Below are 17,922 nucleotides of genomic sequence, written 5' to 3' on the forward strand. Positions count from 1 at the left end.
AAAAAGAAGTATTTTTTGGGACCTCCCATACTGAAAAGATAATTTTCTACGACATAGTTACATATGTTCAAGGCCAAACAAAAGATAATGAGAATGCTAGAAATCACATGGAAATTTTGTGTAACCGAAAAGACTTTGAGTTAGAGCATCAACCTAATGGAAAATTATTAAAACTCAAGGCTAATTACAGTCTAACTTTCCAAGAAGCTAAAGCGATTTGTCGATGGTTAAATGAATTGAGAATTCCTGATGGTAATGCTTAAAACTTAGCTAGGTGTGCTGACTCCAACACTCGGAAGTTGGATGGAAATAAAAGTCATGATTTCCATGTTATTATGGAATGATTTCTTCCAATTGTGATTTGATAACTACCCAAACATGTGCTTAATCCACTAACTAAAATTAGTCAAATTTTTTGAGATATTTGCGTGTCAACTTTAAGAGTGGATGACATGATTAAGTTGAACCAAAATATTCCATTCATTCTCTGTAAGTAGGAATAAGTTTTTCCTCTTGGTTTTTTCGACTCTATGGAACATCTACCTGTGCATATTACATATGAAGCTTATCTTAGCAACCTTGTTCAATATAGGTGGATGTATTTGTTTGAAATGTTAATGGGTGATTAAACTCGATCCATGAAAAATAAAGATAAAGTTGAAGGATCAATATGTGCACATTGCTTGCATGGGGAAAGTTCACATTTTTGTAGTCATTATTTCAATCACTTGATGTTAACTCCAAGAATCATAAGGAATAAAGTTAATGTAACCAAAAGAATTTAATTTACCTTATAAGTCTTTGGTCTTCCCGGTATTTCCTCTGGAAATAAGAATGTGCATTGGCTGATAAAAAAAGAATAGCAATCTACACGAGTTCATGTCTTGAGTAAGTATACCCGAACTGCCTATTTATCTTTACAAATTGGATATAAAAGTGCAATCTCCGTGTGTTCATGTCTTGAGTAAGTATAACCCAACTACGTATTTATCTTTACAAGTTAGATATAAAAATTCTTACCTTCAAATTTATATTGTGTTACTTAATTTATAGGCCATTTAACACCTCATATTTTCAAAGCACCAGTGAACAACCAACTACTGCTCACATACATGTTTATTTTCCAGCATGGTTCAAGGAGCAATTGTCATGCATTGTTGCACCGACTCAAGAAATACTTCATTTGAGAAACTTGTCTAATGGTCATGTTTAAAGCGCCAACGACTGGTACACATAATTTGTGAACGGATTAAATTTCACACTCAGACATGGACAGAACGGAAAAAACCTTAAACAACAATGTATATGTGAAAGGAGTTATATATGGTGGTGAAGATGACTTCCATAACGTTGTTACGTATATTTACGAGTTGGAATACAATTACTTGGACTCAAAAATTTAAAATTGTCTTATTTTATTGTGATTGGTATGATCCATCTGCCAAAAGCATAATAATAGATAAGAAATATAACTCTACTGAGATTCGAATAAACTGAAGGTGTAAAGAGGACGAGCTTTTCATAATGTCACATACTTTTAGGCAAGTTTATTATGTTCCTCATCCTTCAATTCAGCCACGTAAACGAAGATGGTTTGTTGTAATCAAAACAAAACCATTGGGTCATATTGAAACTGACGATCTAGTAGAACATATTGCTTACCAAGATGATACAATTTATCAAATTAATTATGTGGTTGAAGTTGAACAAATTACAATTTTGTGTGATATAATAATTAAGGGTCATCAAGTTGATGCATCTATATTATTGGAAGAAAATAACGTGGATGAAGAGCATGAAGAGTTTTGATCCGAGGACAATATCAGATAAGTTGAAGACAATGAAGAGTGCAACTATACATAATTTGAATAGATCATTTTTGTAATTTTACTTAATATATTTTGTTTATTTACTAATAATGTGTTGATTTATTAAATGTATTATGTTGATTTATTGCTTGTATATATTGTGTTGACTTATTACTTCTATACATTGTGTTGATTTATTACTTGTATATTCTCTCAAAATAAATAAAATGCCACGTCGACATAATAAAGGTAAGGGTAAGGCCCAACTAAAGAGGATAAGGGTACGCGAGGCACCTCTGTAACACCCTGGATTTCCGCTTACCCCGTGGGGCTTCCAGCCTATCAAGCATGTCATCAGCTTAATCAATAATCCCCCCTAGGCCTGCTTACCGGCTGCCCAGGAAATATTGTTTTTGCCTCCCGCAGGAATCGAACCACGTACCTAGGGGTTAAGTACGTATTCATAGCAATTCCTTCTACCACTTGAGCTAGTAGCTCAATAAGTAGCAGGAATTGCTATGAATACGTACTTAACCCCTAGGTACGTGGTTCGATTCCTGCGGGAGGCAAAAACAATATCCTGGGCAGCCGGTAAGCGGACCTAGGGGGATTATTGATTAAGCTGGTGACATGCTTGGTAGGCCGGAAGCCCCGCGGTAACTCAATTGGTAGCAGGAATTGCTATGAATATGTACTTAGCCCCTAGGTACGTGGTTCGATTCCTGCGGGAGGAAAAAACAATATTTCTTGGGCAGCTGATAAGCGGACCTAGGGGGATTATTGATTAAGCTGATGACATGCTTGGTAGGCCGGAAGCCCCGCGGAGTAAGCGGAAATCCAGGGTGTTACAACCTCTGTCATTCATGTATTGTCCTCCCCCTCAGAGTCAGATAAATCCAATGTCCATGAACGCTTCTCAACCTTTTATGACACAACTTTCCTTCCATAATTATCCTATGGTGCCATATGGGAATCCATCTTTTATCATTTCATTGGATCACATGCCCTAATCATACCAACAACATGAGGGATCTACCTTTCCACATCACACACAGGAACCCTTACCATGCCACCAGCATGTGGGTCTAGTTTCCCACCTCCTACACAGGTTCCCTTATCCTTCATGCAATCTGAGGGATCTAACTTTCCATATCCCTCACATGTACCCTCATCATCCTTCATGAAATCTTGGAATCTAGCTTCCCATATTCCACATAGGTACCCTCATCCTTCATGTAGTCTTGGGGATTGCACATCCCACATACATACTCTCATCATCCATGCATCTTAAGGGATGTCACATTCTACCTACCACACATATACATGCACATGAGGAGTAGGATGACCCTATTTTGAACGATCATGAGGAGCAGGATAACTTGATTGAGGGTCGCTAAGTATGTGAAAGTTAATGGAAATTTTTTTGTTGAGCCCACGGGGAATACGCAAGTTTTTATTTTATCGTTTTCTATTTAAGTATACATGTTGCGATTTTTAGATTTAATACTTATTCAAATTGTTGTTGTTTAGTTTATTATCACGTAGGCTTACTGCCAAATGTATAAATCATGTCATTCAACAAATGTATACAAAAATTTGGAATACTTTTGGAGAGCTTTTCTCGAATTAAAAAGATGAATGGTTTGATAAATTTAAGGTATAATGAATTTATTTTAAGTTATTGTTATTTTAATTACTTTTTTGTTATAATTATCTAACAGTTTATTTGAGTGTCATACAATATTGTAGAAAAAGTGTATGTGAAACGTAATGGATGAATATAAGATTAAACATTATTTTTTGTCACAAAACATCTATCTGACTCTTTTACATGCTTATGTGTGTTAGACTTGATTGAGAACAACAAAGTATTTTCCCTAACTAGATAGGCAAAGATGTATTTGATGAACATCCTGTCTGTTGAGACAAAATGTGTAAGGGCAGAAAAATTTTAGAGCATCTGAAGCAGGGGACTACCTTAATATAGGAGGAAGTATCAGTAGTGTCGAACATGCTCGGCGGATAGTAGTTATAAAAACACAACTTTTAAAAAGTTATATTCAATTTATTATATATTTTAATTAAAATTATTTTTATTAATTAGACTAAGGATAAGGGGAGACTCTGCGACTTAATGAGCTTCATAAGAATAATCATATTAAAAAATTCAGGTAATATGTTGATGATCGTTCTAGAAAAAAACTCAAGTTAATTGTATATATTTCATTTTTTTTAATTTGTGTATATAACTAAATTATTTAAACTCTATTTAATTTAATTTTGTGTGTGTAGGAGGAGTATGACCGACAACTCGCACTATTTCTATCTGAATAGTCTGAGTATATTCCGAGGGGTTCAGATCCGTTTGATGTAGGTATTCACCTTTATATTTAGAGTTTAGTAATTCGCGGAAAGGGACCTAATGAATGATTTTATGGTGTTGGACCGATGGCCATCATGTAGAGATTATGGAATGGAAATTTATTTACAAGAATTTCCAATGGGAAATGATCGTTACGTCCATCAGAATTGACACTCAAAATGATGGAACCAATTATACAATTAGCTCTAACTGAGGCAAGATGCGAGACGACTCTAAAGGTCGAATTGGAGAAAGTGAAGAAGAGACAAATTAAGATGGAGAAGCAAATGTGACAATATATGATGTTCTCCCACGAACCAAGCATTTGGTACAATGGGTGAAAATCAAGGATATGATGAAAATGACAGAAATGGAATAGGTAGTAAAGGTAAATGAGGAAGAAGAAGAGTTCGATCTCGATTGATTTTTTATTGTTACTTAAATTTTAATAATATTTTACTTTATAATTATTATTTTACTTTATAATAATTTTAATTAATTTTTTATAAAATTTTCATATTTATAAATATTATTTAAAATAATTTTATTAGTTAATTTTTTTTTTGTATAATATTAATTATTTATCATTTTATTTTTTATGAAAAAATCTATAAAATGGTAATTATGTGGCAAACTTCTAAGACATATTTATCTTTGTAGCGTGTTTTTGACGACGCAAATCAATCAATCTCCAAATCTATAGCTAGGAGACAGTGCACCCTATGTAGATATTAGAGGCATGATTATCACATACGTGATAAAGTGCTGCAAGGTGTTTTTCACGTGACAATTGAGTTGCAACTTGCACTCCAATAGTGTGTTTACTCAAGTGGCTATTTGGGTCTTGCGACGTGATTTTTTTAGTTTGTTGCATGATTATTAGGTGGCTACTTAGTATTTTCTTTTATAGTGCTTTTTGTTTTTTCTTAATATTTTTTTATTGCAGTTGGATCATTTGATTTCATTAAATATATATTTTTAATTGAAAATAAATAAGAATATATTTTATACAAATTTTTAAAAATTAATAACATTCAACTAAATATTGCTATCATCTTAAAAATAGATTTGTTTTCATTGAATATAAAATTTTAATTAAATATAACTAAGAATATTTGTTTATATTAATTAAACATAATTAAGAATATTTGTTTATATTAATTAAATATGACTAATAATATTTGTTTATATTAATTAAATATAACTAAGAATAATTTATAACAATTTTAAAATTAATGATATTCAAATAAATATTGTAATCATCTTAAAAATAATTTTTTTAATTATAATATATTATATCAATGATAATAATAATAATAATAATAATAATAATAATAACAACAACAATAATAATAATAAGTAGAATTTCTAAGGTTGTTAGTCAAGCAGCCTTTATTCCTGATCAGCAAATTCAAAATAATATCCTGTTGGCTTTTGAGTTGATAAAAGGTTATAGTAGAAATAGTGGCCCTTCAAGATGTATGGTTCAGCTTGACATGCAGAAAGCTTATGACATGGTCTCTTGAGAAGCTTTAAGGAGTATAATGCAAGAAATCGGTTTACCTTCTAGATTTACTCATTGGATTATGAAGCTTGTTACCATTGTTTCTTACAAATTCAATGTTAATGGCAGTATTACCAAAGTTATGCAGGCTAAGCGAGGTATTAGGCAAGGATACCCCATTTCTCCTTACCTCTTTGTCCTAATTATGAAATATCTTCAAAGATCCTTACACCAAATGCAACTCAATCTCGATTTTAATCATCATTCCAATGTGCCAAACTTCAGTTGACTAATTTGATGTTCGCTGATGATGTGCTTCTTTTTGCTATAGGGGACTTCACTTCCATGGATCTCATGCTTCAAGCTTTCTCAAAGTTTGCTAAATCCACAGGTATGAAAGTTAATAATTCTAAAAGTAGGATGTTCTTTGGTAATGTAGTGACAGATACAAAGCTTCTTATCCTGCAAAAATATGGCTTTTTTGAAGGTTACTTTCCGTTTAGGTATCTTGGGATACCTCTCTCTAGTAAAAAGCTTTCCATTAGCCATTATATGCTTTTAATTGATAAGATTCTTGTTGGGATCAAACATTGGTCAGCTAAATTACTGAGTTATGCAGGGAGGGTTCATTTGGTTAAGAGCATATCTTTTGCAATTGCCAATTATTAGCTCATGGTTGTTCTTCTTCTGAAAATGGTAATTAGGAAAATCAATGTTATTTGTAGAACTTATGTCAGGACATGTGTTGATATGGGTAGCAGGAAAAGTCCTGTGGCCTGGGAGAGTGTTTGAAAACCTTCTAAGCAAGGATGCCTTGGGCTTGTGGACCTAGAGACTTGGAATAAGTGTGCTATGATTAAACTTCTCTGGAATTTATGTAACAAAAGAGATAACCTATGGATTAAATGGGTGAATTCTTACTACTTAAAGGATGGAGACATTAAGGATGCCAAGATCAAAATTGATAGCACTTGGATCCTTATAAAAAATTATGGAGCAGAGGGATTACATTGATTCTCACTATAGTACCTGGGACGATATGATTACAAAAGGGGAATTTAAGATGCATGAGGTCTATTTGTCTTTGAGTCATTCTCCCATTGTTAATTGGCATAAGCTTCTGCTGAGAAATCTAGCTAGACCAAGGGCCCTGTTCATGCTTCGACTTGTTTGTTATGAGCGTCTTCCTACTAAAAATAGGCTCTTTAAATTTGGTATGATTAATAACTCTAATTGTATCTTTTGTAGACAGGAAGAGACTAATGGCCATGTTTTGTTTGACTGCGAGGAGTTGCAGTTCATTTGGATAGCAATTTTGAATTGGATCAATGTTGTTCATGTCCCAATGAGTTGGCAGCAAGAGATCGTTTGGTGTATCACTCATAGCACTAAAAAAGGTTGGAGAGCAACTCTCTTGAAACTTGCTTTAGCAGAGACAGTATACGGCATTTGGTCCTATAGAAAATTGTTTCCAAGCGGATCGTAATGTAATCATTCAAGAGATAAAAAACAAGATTGTGTATCGGGGATGAGGATGTAGATCTATTAAGCCTAATCTAATTAGTCTTATGTTAGATTAGCTTACCTTCTTGTTGCTTTGTTTTGTTGGCTAGCTGGATCCTAGGATTGCTTTGTTTTTGTTTAATAAAGTCTTTTATATTCAAAAATAATAATAATAATAAGTAGGATTTTAAATTTTTAAGCAAATCATAAATAGTAAACAAAATAGACAAAAAGAAAAGTCAAAACGAACTTATGATTACTAGTGTTTTTATTTCGTATAACAAAGTGCATAACTAACACGTTATGCACGATGTTGAGTACACATAATTCACAACGACGCAGTACAACATAGAGATGCAGTGAAGCTGGGTATACTGCATATTATTTATTTATTTATTTATACATATAATGTCGTTGTGTGTTGGAGAAGAGAGATTTAACAGTTTTTAGTGCACCAACAGCGAAAATCATCCCTGCACCTCCCACTAAGTAAGTGCTCTTTCTGCTTACAATGCTTGTTACAGTTACCATCTGGGATGCATGGTCCCTTGAATGTGTCAGACAAATTCTCACAAGTTTTTGCATCAGTCACCGCAATTTCTTCTGCATCAAGATACCAATACAACAAATATTAATTATAAAGTAGTACTGCCCCGTCTCAAAATAAATTTCGTTTGAGGTTGTCATACACAGATTAAGAAAAATAATGATTGAGTCAATAAAGATAACATTTTTACAAAATTACCCTTAATTACTATTGATTGTTATATATTGTCATGACTTGAAAAACATGTAGGTAAGGGGTAAAGTTGGTAAAAGTTAGTTAATGTTACATTGGGAAAGTAAAGAGACTATTATTTTAAGACAATTTTTTATGGCTAAAAAGACACTTATTTTGGGACAGAGAGAGTAATTATGAATATTGAACTAAGACCATCTCCAATGATAGTTTCTTCTATTGAGTTCTCCACATGTACCATTAATTTAATAATTAAATATTTAAAAATTTTGCCATGTTATAATAGAGTTGTATTGCAATGCAACAACTAAAAAATTGTAGTACCCAATCAAATCAAGTTATGAGGTAAAGTTGTGGGATCCATATCAGATTTTTATTAAAGTTAAAATTAAATGAATTCTTTTCATATAATGTGGCTTAGTGGGTCCAATAAAGAACTCAAATGTAAGTTGTATCATTGGAGATGCTCTAAGCAATAATAATTACTTACGTGCAACAAAGAGAACGAGAAAGAGGAAGGACAAGGCAGCTACTGCTTTCTTCTCCATGGCTAATTACTTACGTGCAACAAAGAGAACGAGAAAGAGGAAGGACAAGGCAGCTACTGCTTTCTTCTCCATGGCTTAAGTAGTGATAGGAATATATAAACTTAATATATATAACTCACTTTACTTAATGTGTTATAAGTGTGTTTGATATATATGTGAAGATCGTAAGACATATATATAGCCCCATGGAGCTTGACTAGTAAGAGTTTTTACAATATATATCTTGAAAATAAATTCGAAGATTGAAGAAACGGCAAGAAGCAGATACGTGGCAACATATTTTATCACCGAGTTTGAATTTTCATGGTGAAGAGTCAACAATGTGGGGCGTTTTCCAGCGAAGCTTATCAACTCAAAATAAATGACAACATGAGACACAATTACAACATAGTAGTTTTTATTTTATTTTAGACCAAAAAAAAAAAGGTTTAATATCATGCAAAATTACAACATATATATCAAGACCATGTTTGGAAGGAAATAAAGTATTCTACTCTACCTTTAGAAATTTTAGTGGTTTCAGATTGGTCGAATGATGACATATACCACTATTGTTAAAAATATAATTGATAACATTTACATAATATATTTACATAACATGCTATCTAATAATTTTATGGTGGATCAATTTAATATGATATTATTACTCACAATATTTATACATATATAAAACATATATCTCATATCCATGATTGGTAAAATATATTTATCAGTCTACACCCATAATCTATAATCTTTATAATTAAGTTTATTTGACATTAAACCTTTCATAAAAATACTTAAAATATAAATTTTTTAGGTTTAATGAAGTCTTAAATCAGATTTAATATTTTATTCAACATATTCATTATTCTAAAGATTTTATTATGTCATATACAAATAATACGATGAATAAAATATTTTATATATATTAATTGTATTATATATATATATATATATATATATATATATATATATATATATATATATATATATATATATATATATATATATATATAATCGATAATAATTAGGATTTACTCAAATAATTATACGGCCATCATAGGTTCGTTAGGAGTGAGGTTCTTGCCTTTATAAATACTTTAACTCCGATGATATTTCCATTTTAGGATTGTTTGGAAGTTTAAGAAATATGAGCTATGCTATACATAGCGACAACTAGTACAAAAATTCCTTTATAGCAGATGTTCTTAAGTCAGTTCGCCTGCCACCTGACTTAATAAGTGATGCGGTGGCAATTCTGTAATTAAATTAAACTTTGCTAGGTCGGTTAAGTTTTCAACCGACTTAATAGATATTACAAAAATATTATAAAATTCAAATACAATTTCTTAAGACACCAAACCTTTATGTTAAGTCAGACGTCACTTAACTGACTTAGGAAACCTTGTTTTGTTAATTCGGGTGTCATTTGACTGACTTAAGGAACCCTTTTGATTATGTTAGGCTTCGTCCATGTGACCTAAGAAGTCGTTTATTTTATTCAAATTAAATTGTAATATGAGGTATGGGAGAATCGAATCCATGACCCTTAATATGAAAAAATAACAATTGAAAGCATAAGTGTTTTTCACGTAAAACCCACAAACCTTTTCAACCCTTCAAACCCTCTCACTGTCGCCCTTCAATTCGTTCACCGTAGTTACCAAGTACTCAAACCCTTCAATTCCCAATACTCAAACCCTTCCAACCCCAAACTCAAACCCTTCAATTCCTTCATTGTCGCAACGATCTTTTTCTTCACCATAACAATCTTCTCTTTCACTGCAAACAATCTTCTTCTTTTCTGTTTGATTGCAAATTTGGAGGATACTCGGTCATATATGTAAGTAAACTTTAAACCCTAACTTTTTATTTTTATTTGTTGTGAAATTTCAATTTCGATTTCTGTTGTTATTGTTGTTATTTCTGTGTCTCTTATATTCTCTTTTGTCTCTCACTCTCTCTAATCTCAATCTCGCTCTCACCGGTCATCTTGCTACGCTGTCGGCTTTGGTTCTCTCTAGCAGTCCTAGCTTCTCACCTCGCTGCATCACCAGCTCTTCTCTATCGAGTCTCACCTTGCTCTGTCGCACTCAGTCACCTAATCTCTTTGATTTCAATAACAGGTTAGGTTCGATAACAGTCGAGGTTCTTCATTCTTGATTTGATTTATTCATTTTATTGTGAGGTTATTGATTTCTGAATTGTGATATATGTTGATTGACTGTGAGGGTTTGAATTTGATTTGATTTACTTTTACTGTCATGTTTGATATATTTTCTTTGCTTTGGTTCATAAGTTTAGGAGAAATTTAATAGCTTTGGTTAATACTTTATAGGTCAATCTCAATCCCATTATTTCTTATCTAATAAATCATTGTGGTATTGATTATAAAAGAGGAACGAAATGCTTTTCTTGGAGATGACAGGTATAGCGCCAACACAATTTTTTCTTCCGATATAAATATTTGTCACCTATTTAGAGCTTATATAAATTCTTTCACTTTTCCATAGTTGGAAGCGTATGCCTAAAAGAATGAATAATTGGCTTTTGGAAATTAATGGAAGTGAAGAATCTACTGTAAGATGGTATGTGAAGAGTGCAAAAAATGCGGAAGTAATTGGCCCATCAACGTTTTTCCTTTGCAAGGTTAGTACGAATCTGATCACACATATGTATTGTTCTATTAATTTTGACAATATTGATTTGGTTGATGTTTTAATCATGATAAATGCTAAGTGACATAAAATTAAACCCTATGTAATTTGTCTGTCCAAAACTGAGTGGTTCTTGTCCAATAGAAAACATAGAGGTAGCCAGCCAGCTTACAACCATACTAACACACATGGAGAATTGCTAGGATACTATGCAAGTAATAAGTAAAGATAGTTGATTTGAGCTTATTTGTGACTATGCGGCAGTTTATTTTGTCTATAATGGTATACATATTGTTCAGAAACATGTTGACAAGAGAGATTATGCTATGGCTGTCAAGTATGTTTTTGAAGTTATCTTGCTAGGAAGAATGCTACCGACGTAGCGAGATTCGGTCCAGCTCGACATGTTATCAACGTGGAGAGATTGTGTTCTCACAATATCGACCGTTCATTCAAATATCGCTGCTGACTCGATGATAAAATCGTCAAGTATTGAGGGCGGCATGATTTCCGATCTTGAAACCGGCTCCACTGCCGCCTTAGTCTCCTCAAAGCTTTGGCGTTCTTCTCAACTATGGCGAGCTTGACATCTTAATCAACATTGATTATGACGGTAAAGACGGCAAAGGAGAAGATCTCCCACTGAATAACACAGTGACAAATATACCTAGGAAAGACGAAAAGTTCTTCAGGGTGGAAACGCGATGTTGTTCCTTGTTCCTTGTTTCTTTGTTTAATATAACTTTGAACCATTTTAAGTTTTCTTGAAAGTTGCAATATTTTTTACATTGGGCAGATATGCTTGAACCATGTTATATATGTAGGTACCATTATGATAATTAGAAGAATGTTATTATAAGACACAATTTCATGAACCAAAATGTGTGAGAGTGTAGGCATGGTGTCCTATTTGGCATTCAAGAATGTAACAAGCTTGTAAATATTCAGAGGAGATATTGTGTAATTGTTCAAAGGAGATATTGTAGCTGAGTCTTAGTACCCTGTGAGATATATCTCTTTTCATGAAACATATCATATTTAGATCAGTGTTGGAAATGAGACTTTAATTAAAAAGACTTTCATCTTTTCATGTTAAACATATTGTATATAGATCATTATAGTGTAAGCATTATAAACACTGTAAGATTATGGATGTATTATTGTTTATCGATGTATGTTAAAAAAATAAAAAAATCTCAGGTTTGGTCTGCATAATAATATAGAATGCAATTAGAGAATATGTAGAGGAATATTTGGTTTGGTGAAAAAATAAAATACTTTTGTTTTAAAAATAGAATCAGACTTTTTAGGTCAGTTAGGTACATAACCGACTTAAGATATATATTTGTTAAGTCGGGTCAAAAACCGACTTAACAAGTAGTTACTTGTTACATCGCCAACTTTTAAGTCGGGTTCGGAACCGACTTAAAAAGTCATTTCTACCCGACTTAACAAGTGTTTTTTGTACTAGTAACTTTCGCGAATTTATCACGAATGTTATGTATATCTTTTTTCAATAAAAAATGCAGCGTGTGATACAACAACTTTCTATTATATCTTGTGTCTTTAACCCTTAAGCTATATCATTCTATATTATATGAATCTAATTTAACCCATTTACCCTTGACTCATGCAATATTGTAAGCCTTCTAAAGTCTAATGATAAGAGGTAGATTTAGCGGTGGTTGATGTTGAAGCTCTAGAGAAGGAGCCATATCATCGACAATCTTGACTGAGTTCACCCTGACAGGATTGATCGATTTAATTTCTTAAATATAAGTTTGCTTGAAGGTTACAACGTGCTTGTGTTGGTGGCTTTGGCAATCACCGTGCATTAAGAACTTGTTCCGAGCGCGAGTTTCAGTCTTGGATAAAAAGAGAGCATATGGCATCCAAATGAAATTGAGATGTTTGAATCCTAATGTTGCCACTGTCGCACCCCAATTTTTGACCTAGTCTTTTTTTCATATCATCATGTCGCATTCGTTTGCACATCGCTGCATATTTCATTTGCACATAAGTCAAGTTCAATTTTATGTTTTATTTTTTGTACATCCTTTATTTTTTAACTTTGATATATTAATCTCTCACCTTTTGTTTAATCTTATTTGCATTTTTATACTTTTAATTCTCTTTTAATTTATTTAATTTAAATTAATATTCTTGATTTATCAAAATTAAGATTTGAATTAAATAATTAAATAAAAATAAAAGCATGCTATTATTACTATAAATATTCAATTACAAAAATATAGAAATTTATAATGTACACTTTTTTTTATGTTACATTTTGGCATATACTACAAGTCAAACAAAAAAGGGGTATTGGTTTAGTCTTTCACGTTTTTTCTGCACATCACCATGCTCTATCACTATCCAAGCCTGCTGTCCCTGCATCAACCATGCCATTACACTCCAAAATTCTGCTCCACCTGCTTCATGACAGTCTGAAAGCTTGCACAAAAATGGTTAAACCAAAACCTGCATACAAAAGTAACAAGCAGCTTACCAAAAATGTTCAAATCTCATCAAATTTTCCCCCCAATTTTCATCCAAACCCTAATCTTCTATTCTATATAAACAGACATTCAGCAACATAAGAAAGGGGGGCGAAAAACGATTCATAGGGGGCAGCCACGATTCCTATAGCAAAAACCTATACACAAAAAGCCACCCTCAAACTTCCTTTCACACTGAACCTGCAAAAGAAGTTCACAGAAAACTTATCAGAACTTCTGCTAAAAACCTTCAACATCTTCAAATCTCAACCTCATCTTCACACTTCAACCACATATCAACCCCACCCTAACCTCTTCATCAACTCAAAATCTCACCTTCACTCAAAATCATCTTCAACCCATCACCCTTCACTAACCTTCAACTCAGAGACAACCAACAGTCCTTACAATAACAAAACCGCAACCTCACTCAACAGATACCATACATACAAACCTCTACCAACAACAACTCAGTTCAAACCTTCAACAACCTTGATACCTTAGCCAAATACACTCACGACACATCTGTCACCTCACAAACTCAAACCCCACTTATTCAACTCGGCCTCACCTTCATTCAACCTCACAGACGCAAAAGCAAAACGCACAACACACAAACCAGAAGCATTAACAAGCAGAGGAATCGCAGGAGAAAGAAGAAGATTCGAGCAGAGTAAAGTACTTACTTTTATTTACTCGTTTTATGCTCTCAACACCATGTAATCTCTCTGTAATCTTCGAATCTTAATGGATTGGGGTCGATTTTGGGTTAAATCGGGGCTAAGGGTTTGATGCTCACTGATTTCTTGATTTCATATGTTTTCTTGTGTGGTCTGCTGTTCACGATATGGCGGATGAGAGTTATCGAGAGGAAGAGAGAATTGTTTTTTTGTTCTTCCATTGTTTTTCTTCAAGAAAGAAATCGAGAGAGAGGGAGCCGTTGTTTCTTCGTTTTTTGTTAGGGTTTTTTCAATCCATTAACATCTTAAGAGGAGGCGAATCCGGGTTATGTTAACCCGACCCGGTCCGGCCCAGGCCCCTCTATTTTGTTTTATTTTTTTTATTTCATTGGTGGGCTTTTACACCCCCTTATCCTTTTAACACCTACTGACCCAATGGTTTCTTCTTTTTAGTTTTTATAAATGGTTTTTTTTTATTTAAGAAAATAAATGATTTTTTTTAAGTCTTATTTATATAGTATAAAAACTACAAAAATCATTTATTATTTATTTTATTTACTAAAATTTTATAAATAGACAAAAAATATCTTCTTTAGAATTTGTCAAAAAATATTTTAAAATGATACAAAAATAGTTTTTTAATCGAATCGAGTTTTGAGTTTTAATGGATAAGGAGGGTTCGTACGTACTTGTACGAGTTGTCCTAAAAGTATTTGGGTGATGGCCGTTAAGCTTTTATTCGAATACTTGGATTCCATTAAAGGCGCCATAAAACTCGATCTAATTCACTTTTTTTTACAAAAACACTTTCTTTTAATCAAATCAAATTTAGTCAATAATGGATAATGAAGAAGGGTTTGTACGTACTTGTACAAGTTGTTCTTTAAGCAACTAGGCGATGGCCGTTAAGCCATTGTTTAAGTGCGTTGACTCCATTAAAGACTTCTAAAAACCCGATTTAGCAAATACTCTTTCAAGTATTTTAAGCGATGGCCGTTAAGCTTTTGTTTAAATACTTGGATCCAACTAAAGATATTTCAACTTGTCTTCTCACCCAAGTGCGAATCCTTTTCATCACCTACGAGGGGGTTGTACGTACTTGTACAATTTTCTCTTTCAAGCATTTAGGCGATGGCCGTTAAGCATTTGTTTAAATGTTTGATTTCTCTTAACAATAAACTTCAATTTAATTCACACCTTTTAATTTTAAAACCCTTTTTATTAATGAGACACTTAGTCAAAATTCAAATGCAATTATACTTCCACATGTGAAGAACGAATGTTTTCCACTCGAATGCGATGATGGCCAAAATCCTGTTTTAACTGCGATTTAGTCATCCATTCTTGTAGTGATGCAAACAATCTATTATCCATGTGCGCATAGTATTGTTTGAATGCGATCGAGTACCCCTCGCTAAAATCAACCAACAAATTCGGCGTTTTATCCCGAACTACGATTGCTCTGACTTTTCCATTGCACTAGGGAATACGTAGGCACAAGATACAAATGTCTTGGCGAGCACAATAATAATTTTTTTTTGTTTCTTCCTTCTTTCCAACCTAATAAATAACGCAAGTAGATATAAGCTAACAATTAATCACAAGATTAACTAAATGGGTCCCATCGAGTACGATGGAGGTGAGGGGTGCTAATACCTTCCCCTTGCTTAACCGACTCCCGAACCTGAATTTGGTTGCGACGACCATCTTATCCTGTTTTCTTTTTCTTCGTGGGTTTTATCGATATTTTCCCTTTCCTTCTTGGAATAAATAAAGTTCGGTGGCGACTCTGTTGTACTTCGAGCGCGCGAAAACGCTCGAGTCACATTTTTTGCCGCTACAGCCACGTCATTCGTTATGTTGTCGGGATGATAATTCTCGTGACATTAAGCATTTCTCAAGAAATATTACTCTATCATCATGCTTGTAAAAGAAGATGTTCATACTTAATTTAAAAGAGAAAGCATAAGACAAAATTTGGGTTCCAAAAGTAAAATAAAGTAGGGTTGAATATAAACAAAAATAATCTATAGAACTCACATTTTTTCGCTCGGGAAACCACCTTCTTGTCGTATTTTGTCTCCATTCCTTTTTCTTGTCACAATCTTTTGACCCACCTATATTGGTTTTGATTTGTCTCATACATACTCCAGGTTGACACTTGTGTGAATGGTTTCCTTTTAAATTGTTCTTCCATAATGCTCTTGTCTTCAAGTAGTAAGGGTCATTTTCCCTTGTTGTCAACCTTCTCTTGGTAGAGCTTGAGGGACGTTGAGAAACAAGCTTTGTACGCTTTCAAATTTGCATCCAACGTGGCCACTACGTCATCTTCAAATTGATGATTCAGCTTTATATAACTGTAAATTAACTTGAAGTCAATTACCAAGAATTGCGTCATAACTGTGTTTAACATGAATTTAACATACCCCTCAAGTCTTGCTATTAACCCATTAAATCCTTGAAGGTTTCTCCCTTTGCATGGGTGAGGTTTTCATGAGTTAGACGTAGAATTTCCAAGAGCTTTGCGTATCGCATGAGCTTCCTTTATCAATCAAGACCCTTTTGACTTAGTAATTGGCCATTATGACCCTTACTAGTAACATAACACAGGAATTGAGTATCCAATTGATTAATTCTCTGTCACAAAAAGATATAAGTGGTGGACACTTCTTACATGATTTCTAATTTGGAATTTTCTCTTGTAGCATCATCTCATTTATACCTTCTTCTAAACCAAGTTTCAGAAGGGACCTCAAATTGGGTGAAGCCTCCTAAAACCATCAAGGTGATTCTTAATGAGTTCCATTTTGGTGATGTTATGTCATATTTGACTCAGTTTCTCTTGAGACATGTTATGCTTTCATTATTTATTCCAGTGTTGATGAGAATGTCCTCCCATGGTTAAAATACATCTCTTTCAATATTCATATGAATGGGAAGGTTCTCTCATTCGTTGAAAGTTCCTCTAGCGATGATATATGCCACTAGCAGATCCTTTGCCTCCTCCTCAATAGATTGATTCTTTCTTTCTTTTTTTGCCACTTGGGCCACCTAACTCTCTTCCTATTTGTGCTACCTTCTTCTCACCTTTTTTTTAATTTTCTTTTGCCTTGGTTGGATAAATTTGATATTCTCCATTTATGTATCAAGTTCTTCATGGGTACACACACTCCTCGGTATTGAAGTGGTTACTTCTGTGAAATTGACAGTACCAGAATCTATCAATAACTGGACACATATGGATTTATTTAGCAATATCTACTTGTTCCTCCTAAAACTCATCGTTGATGCATTCCTGCAGAATGCGTTCTCTTGAAGTGTTTAAAGTTGTGGATTCTCGGTTCTTGGAATGGGATAAGCCTATGTTTTTTCGACCTTATCGATTATCCTTATTTCCTTTGTTTATCTAATTCATGTTGTGCCTTAATTCTTCAACTATTATTTTACGTATATTAACCTTCTTGTAATTTACTCTATAGACACTATGCCAAATTTGGCTTTTAGCAGCACATCTACGAAAGTGCTTTTAGGCAAAAGCGCTGCTATAGATTTCGCTAAAAACAAAACTAAAAAACAAGGGAAAAGGCGCTGCTATAGGGGATCCTACGAAAGCGCTTTTTAAAAGCGCTTTCTAAGGCTAC

The 17,922-nt window shown here is 33.4% G+C and overlaps 1 protein-coding gene and 1 long non-coding RNA gene across 5 annotated transcripts; one reads left to right on the plus strand and one right to left on the minus strand.

The window, feature by feature from the left end:
- Positions 1–7,416: 7,416 nt before the first annotated feature.
- Positions 7,417–8,637, minus strand: LOC131647824 (defensin Lc-def-like). Of its 2 annotated transcripts, none has more exons than XM_058917650.1 (2): positions 8,479–8,637; positions 7,417–7,780 (listed from the first exon to the last, which is right to left on the minus strand). In XM_058917650.1, exons 1-2 carry the CDS (start codon positions 8,534–8,536, stop codon positions 7,614–7,616), a joined length of 225 nt encoding a protein of 74 aa, XP_058773633.1. In that variant the 5' UTR covers positions 8,537–8,637; the 3' UTR covers positions 7,417–7,613. The 2 variants fall into 2 exon arrangements, with proteins under 2 accessions (XP_058773633.1, XP_058773632.1); XM_058917649.1 differs by having other exon boundaries at positions 8,407–8,545.
- A 1,260-nt stretch (positions 8,638–9,897) lies between these two features.
- LOC131647825 (uncharacterized) lies at positions 9,898–12,361 on the plus strand. Of its 3 annotated transcripts, XR_009297978.1 has the most exons (5): positions 9,898–10,289; positions 10,471–10,572; positions 10,785–10,874; positions 10,960–11,095; positions 11,403–12,361. It is a non-coding gene; the product is annotated as an uncharacterized LOC131647825 (long non-coding RNA). The 3 variants fall into 3 exon arrangements; XR_009297976.1 differs by having other exon boundaries at positions 10,960–12,361; XR_009297977.1 differs by having other exon boundaries at positions 10,474–10,572; positions 10,960–12,361.
- The last annotated feature ends 5,561 nt before the right edge of the window (positions 12,362–17,922 follow it).

The sequence above is a fragment of the Vicia villosa genome, linkage group LG2 (genome assembly GCF_029867415.1).
Source record: "Vicia villosa cultivar HV-30 ecotype Madison, WI linkage group LG2, Vvil1.0, whole genome shotgun sequence".
Lineage (NCBI taxonomy): Eukaryota > Viridiplantae > Streptophyta > Magnoliopsida > Fabales > Fabaceae > Vicia > Vicia villosa.

Bases quoted from the DNA above. Each gene is read 5' to 3' on its own strand.
- LOC131647824 (XM_058917650.1), bottom strand. From the start codon at position 8,536: ATGGAGAAGAAAGCAGTAGCTGCCTTGTCCTTCCTCTTTCTCGTTCTC. The intron at 7,781-8,478 runs GTAAGTAATTAG...ATCTTGATGCAG, and splicing joins TCTCGTTCTCTTTGTTGCAC to AAGAAATTGCGGTGACTGAT.